Source organism: Ruditapes philippinarum, unplaced genomic scaffold (genome assembly GCF_026571515.1).
Source record: "Ruditapes philippinarum isolate M1 unplaced genomic scaffold, ASM2657151v2 ctg1605_1_1_1_1, whole genome shotgun sequence".
Taxonomy (NCBI): Eukaryota; Metazoa; Mollusca; class Bivalvia; order Venerida; family Veneridae; genus Ruditapes; species Ruditapes philippinarum.
The window spans coordinates 95,349-101,874 of record NW_026866689.1 but is presented as its reverse complement, the minus strand read 5'-3'; the positions used below and the strand labels follow the sequence as shown (position 1 = coordinate 101,874).

The 6,526-nt window shown below is 33.7% G+C and overlaps 1 protein-coding gene across 1 annotated transcript; it reads left to right on the top strand.

The window, feature by feature from the left end:
* Positions 1-211: 211 nt before the first annotated feature.
* LOC132733359 (uncharacterized) lies at positions 212-5,469 on the top strand. The gene is made up of 4 exons (XM_060720002.1): positions 212-2,981; positions 4,188-4,546; positions 4,777-4,873; positions 5,213-5,469. The coding sequence occupies exon 1, from the start codon at positions 214-216 to the stop codon at positions 2,563-2,565; it is 2,352 nt and encodes a 783-aa protein (XP_060575985.1). The 5' UTR covers positions 212-213; the 3' UTR covers positions 2,566-2,981; positions 4,188-4,546; positions 4,777-4,873; positions 5,213-5,469.
* Positions 5,470-6,526: the final 1,057 nt, after the last annotated feature.

Sequence of the window (6,526 nt, the reverse complement as noted above, 5' to 3'; positions counted from 1 at the left end):
GAGTTTTCTACAACAGTTAAGAAAGTTCTAGTACATACATGTAGTTTATGTTCTAAAAATAGAACAATGATAATATTGGAAATACCAACTGGTCAGATATAAATTATATACATGTAATATGTTGCATACATAACACTTCCCCTCTTCAAGAAAAAGAAATATGAATGAAATGAATATTTCTTTTACATAAATTCAAACAATGTAACTTATGGAATGTCACGCTATCCATATCAACAGGTTACACAAGAAGATGGAAATGAAATGATAAAGCTGAAAAACAACATAGTAAAAACAATCTGCAGTAGAATAATACCACCCCCATATTTTGAAACTATACCAGCTGACATTGATATAATTGAAGCTACTGACAATCCAAGTCAACCCATGGCACAGATAGAATTTCGTGAGATAAGAAGAAAACAGAGACAAGATCCTATGATAGAAAAATGGCGACGAGCAATAATTGACAAGAAATTACCACCTAAGAGTTGGGACAGAGATGATACAATTATGAAAAGAGTCTACGACAAATTACATTTAAAAAGAGGCATCCTGTACAAACATATAGAGAAAGACAACATCAACCAACTTGTTGTACCAAAGTGCTATAGATATGACATACTGAAAGGTCTTCATGATAATGTAGGTCACCCTGGTCGTGAAAGAACTCTTGCCTTACTTAGAGAACGATTTTATTGGCCGAGAATGTCAGTTGATGTTGACAATTGGGTATCCAATTGTAATCGATGTCTTCGAAGAAAGACTAATACCAGCATACGCGCACCATTAGTTAACATTGAAACAACGCATCCACTGGAGATGGTGTGCATGGATTACTTAACTCTTGAGCCTTCCAAAGGAGGAATAGCAAATATCCTAGTAATTACAGACCACTTTACAAAATTTGCTATGGCCATTCCTACAAGAAATCAGACTGCCAAAACAACTGCGGAAGCATTTTACAATAATTTTATTGTTCATTATGGTATTCCAACATCCATCCATTCCGATCAAGGGGCAAATTTTCAATCTGAAATCATTAAAGAACTTTGTGCTATTACAGATATGAAGAAATCTAGGACTTCAATTTATCACCCAATGGGAAATGGTGTTTGTGAACGATTTAATCGTACACTATTAGACATGTTAGGCACTCTTGAAACATCACAAAAATCTGACTGGAAAAAACATATACCATCTTTAGTTTATGCCTACAACAGCACACCTCATGAAAGTACAAAAATCTCACCATATGAACTCATGTTTGGCAGAAAAGCAAGACTTCCAATTGATTCCCTATTTGCTCAAGCAACAGAAGAAACAACATCAACAACACCAATAGAATACATAAATGAATTAAAGAACTATATTAGGACAACAAGAAAGATAGTAGAAGATCACACTCAAAAAGCAAAAGAGAAACAGAAGAAATATTTTGATAGGAAAGCAAAAGCAGGAACAATAACAGTAGGAGACAAGGTGATGGTTAAGATATTAAAACATGATGGCAAACATAAAATCGCCGATAAATTTGAACAAGAGCTTTTTGACGTCATAGATCAACCAAGACCAGAAATTCCGGTATTTAAGGTTAAATCTGAAAATACCGGCATTATCAAAACACTCCACAGAAACCATTTGTATCCAGTGCAAGAAAACAACATACTTGGTTCTGAAGAACAGAAAAGGAGAATGGTAAACAAAGAATGGGAGAAAGAAAACATAGATGACAGGCCTGTTCCAAAGAAGAGGAAGCCTTCAAAAGAAGACAACTCAAAAAGAGATGGATCAGAGGAGAGAAATATAAATCAAGGTAAGGACAAAGGTGACGTCACAACAGAAGCAGAGGATTCTGAATATTCTGATTCAGAGACGGGAAGCAGTAATGTAGTTCATACATACAGCAGTGGGGACGCCCATATTCCCAAGGACAGTGAAATTGATAGAACTCTGCAGTTTGAAGTAAAAGATAGACTAGCTGATACAGATGAGATACAAATGGAGGATGAAGTAAAAGATGAAGATCAAAAGGAAAAAGAGACGATAGTGATAGAAAATGAAGGAGATGTAGGAAACACTAGTGTTTTAACAGACACTTATGTTGATAATACTGAAGAACCAAAAGAAGAAACACATGAAATCATAGATATTACAGAAGAATTTACAGATACAAATGAGGAGCATATACATCATACAGACGGAGACAATATAAGTACTGAATCTATTCAGACAATAGACTTTGTTGGGGATTCCAATAAAAATGTTGAATCAATGGAAATAGACAATGATGAAACCAATAAAAAACATATAACACATGATGAAACTGAAAAGGTTATAACAACTGAACATAGAGAACAAGCATGTGTACCAAAACCTGCTCCAAGAAAATCTAGCAGAGAGAAAAGACAACCAAAATGGTTTGACTCATATCAAATGAATCAGATGGTGACAATGAGACCTATTGATTCCAAGCTTCATGCTTTGAATAAGCTAATGACATCAGGAATACTGAAGGATGTAGACTCAGAATTTGCACATAAACTCATAGACGCTATCATGAAATGATTTTGAAATTTTGTATCATGACTGTATTTTGAATTGAATTGAATTGTACATTTGCATTAAAGATATGTCATTAATGAGGCTATATATCTATCTGTATGTCATGTTTTCTTAAAAATAATATTTATTGCAAGAATGCAATTCAGAGAGAGGGGAGAAAATAATGTATTTTAAACAGTTTTTACTATATTTTAAATAAAATCATAACTTAAAGATTGTTGCGTAAGTAATAATCAATGATAAAACTATTTTTTTAAGTTCAATCATTAAATAAGCTTACTATTAAAATATCTTTAAAAAAATGAAGGTCTAAAATAAACATTGAGTGTAATATGATGGGAAATGAAGCTAATACTTGTGGATGAAGTCCACCAAGTAAGAGTTGTGTGTCATTTATACAGTGTCACAGTTGGCTTGATGTTATATTTTCGATCCTTGAAGATCGTTCAGCACGACATTATTGTTGTGCTTGTGGTATTTTTAGTTTCAACTTTTCGGTATTTTCTAGTTGGGTGGTTCCAATATTCCTACTTGAATAATGTTGAATCACCCTTAGGATATGTTGCCTGCTTTTTAAATTTCTCTTTTGACGTCTTATCTGTGATACGCAGGCTTCATAACCTCTGATCCCCTTTCAAAATTCCATTTTATTTAGTTCCGCCCATTGTTTTCTCGTTTAGGGCACACGCTTTTCATTACTTTGGGACCATACGCCGCTTTTCATGGAATGGCACGGAAGTGTCACATTGAAGGTTCCATGATAACCGCCGTATGAACACATCTGCGGATGTTTCTAAATTCAAAATTTTACTAATTCATGTTTCAATGTTGAATTCTGCTTAAGCCGGTGCTAGGGGGCGTGGACGGTAACTTGCACTTTCCAGTACCGTCCATGAACAGGCTCAATCAAACCGAGCCTGCAACATTTTCAATTTTGCCGTGTTGGGCTTTCTTTAGGGATTCTGAATTTATCTATTTTATGATCACATCCGTGTTATTTGTGTCGTGTGGCGGCTGTAAAAAGTCTCCCCGTACATTTAATCAATGATGTTATATTTTCGATCCTTGAAGATCGTTCAGCACGACATTATTGTTGTGCTTGTGGTATTTTTAGTTTCAACTTTTCGGTTTCAACTTTTCGGTATTTTCTAGTTGGGTGGTTCCAATATTCCTACTTGAATAATGTTGAATCACCCTTAGGATATGTTGCCTGCTTTTTAAATTTGCCTTTTGACGTCTTATCTGTGATACGCAGGCTTCATAACCTCTGATCCCCTTTCAAAATTCCATTTTATTTAGTTCCGCCCATTGTTTTCTCGTTTAGGGCACACGCTTTTCATTACTTTGGGACCATACGCCGCTTTTCATGGAATGGCACGGAAGTGTCACATTGAAGGTTCCATGATAACCGCCGTATGAACACATCTGCGGATGTTTCTAAATTCAAAATTTTACTAATTCATGTTTCAATGTTGAATTCTGCTTAAGCCGGTGCTAGGGGGCGTGGACGGTACTTGCACTTTCCAGTACCGTCCATGAACAGGCTCAATCAAACCGAGCCTGCAACATTTTCAATTTTGCCGTGTTGGGCTTTCTTTAGGGATTCTGTATTTATCTATTTTGAGATTAATGTACATTAGAGTAGAATTAAACTATGTAGTGATATGTAGTTTGTAATTATATAAGACACAGTTGCTCACTTATGACTCGGACAGACCCTACGAAATGACGAGACATCATTTTTCAAGGAGGGGAAGTGTGTAACAGGGTCATCTTTTCGTGCATTGAACTAAGTTGAGTTCATTCCAGTTACTTCCCTTGTATCATTTTTAGCCAATCAGATCATCGTTTTGAATTTCCCTCCAAGTGTGTATTGAGTTCATGACTTTTGAGTGAGTTAAAAAGTCTAAAGTTTGAGAAAAGTTGAATTTTTGGAGGCCAGATATATTTTAATTTGTTTTAAGGATATTGGATTAATATTATGGTATGTTTTAAAGATCATTGTAGGACAATAACTTCTATATTCCATGTAAACAATATTTATGTTATTTGGAAAGTAAATTCATGATTTTTCACGTGTTTAGATAAATATCCCTTTTGTGTAAAGAATTGAGATGGTTCAGAAATAGCATTCCTTATTTAACATCACTTAACTCATATCTATGATGCACATTGTTATATATAATATGCATTCTTTCTTTTCATAAATTACAGCACCCAGTCACTGTGTGAATGATGTGTTGATTGCCAGGTGTACATTGTAGTTAGGTGTTTGATATGTTGATTGTAAAGCATACAATTCCACAAATTGGTAAGTCATAATTGTATATTGTAATAGTATGTTATTGTGCCTAAGTGATTATTGTAATTTGTAACTTTAAAGATAATCATATATTTATTGTAATTATTGTATATAATGTAAGTGTCATGTATTTTAATGTTACTTGATGATATTATTATTAAGACATCCTATAAGATATGTAATAATGAACGCCACTAGAACCACTTAATAATAAGTATCAGATACTGTGTATTGAATATTATGATAAGATGTGTTTTATATGTAATAATATAGATTGAAGGGAGATAACCTTGGAAAAGTATAACATTAAATGATAATACATTTAGTGACATTTAATGTGTATTTCAGTGTGCAGACTTGTTAACTATTGTTGATTCAGATCATTTGAGATTGAGCAACAAGTGGAACTGTGTTATTGACAGTATACCTGAAAGGAACTTTCTGGTTTGAATAACAGTAGATTGGTTTTATATATTAATGTGATTTAATATCAGATTACACAGTGACAGTGAACTTTTAATAAATTATATATCATACGAACCAAAACCTATTTGGATTTGTTGTTACTTTAATTTAACTGCAAATACCCAAAGGTAACATTTGTCTATTACCTGTATTTACATATTAGTAGAATTGTAAGCATCAGTCACAATCTAAATTGTTCTGTGGAGAAAATAACTAAATGGTATGCAAATGTCAACATTTAGCAACATATGTGTTTAGAATGGTAATTATGCCACACTGATTTGTAGAACTGTCTGATAATTATTGCTTTAACTGTATTCTGGATCTATAAGGAGAGAGGAAACACACTAGACGTCAACACCACATCTTACTTTAAGGAGTCATCCTGAGAAAATTGTACAGTTAAAGCAATATCCTATGATTCGATGAAATATAACCAGGATGCCCACCTTCTTTTCAACAACTAGCCATATAATCTGAACAATCGGTGTAACAAAATTAATTTGATACATGCATAAGTGTGGTTTATTTGTATGCGAGAAAGAAGAATGTTCAAGATTGAGAGAATATCGGATGTGGAAAAAGTAATATGAAAGAATGAAACAAAAATACTTTACGTTAATAAAAGAATTATATTATTACTTTGTAAAATCAGTTTTGCATAATAATGTAACATTAAATTGTTCATACATTGCTAAAGTATAAATACCCGAGTACTTTCGGCGTATTATACCTTCATCAGGGGTGTTTTACATGTATAATATGCACAAAATACAAAATAGTGCAAAAAATATCCAAACGTGTGTACTGTATACTATCAAAAGTTGCAATGAGAAAGGTGATAAAATTGCACGGATTATAAAGAGACCGTTATTGAGAGGTCATTGTTGTTATACTAACAAAAGAATAATATAGCCCGCGGACAATGTTGGGAAACGTGGATATAATATATGTATTTACACACGTTGCCAGGCAACTTACCGCGTACATGGTTGAGCGGGGTTATGATTGTCGCCGGTGTTTGATTTTGGCGGGGATTTGCACGTGAAAAGTATGATACATGTATATGTACTATAGGTGTGTAAAATAATCATTCGAGGATTTGCTTTTCGGCTGTTCAGGCGAGTTTTATCTTAACTTTTCATTTAAATTCAAGAATGAACTCGGACAGTTTATATGAGATAAAATCGTATTTTG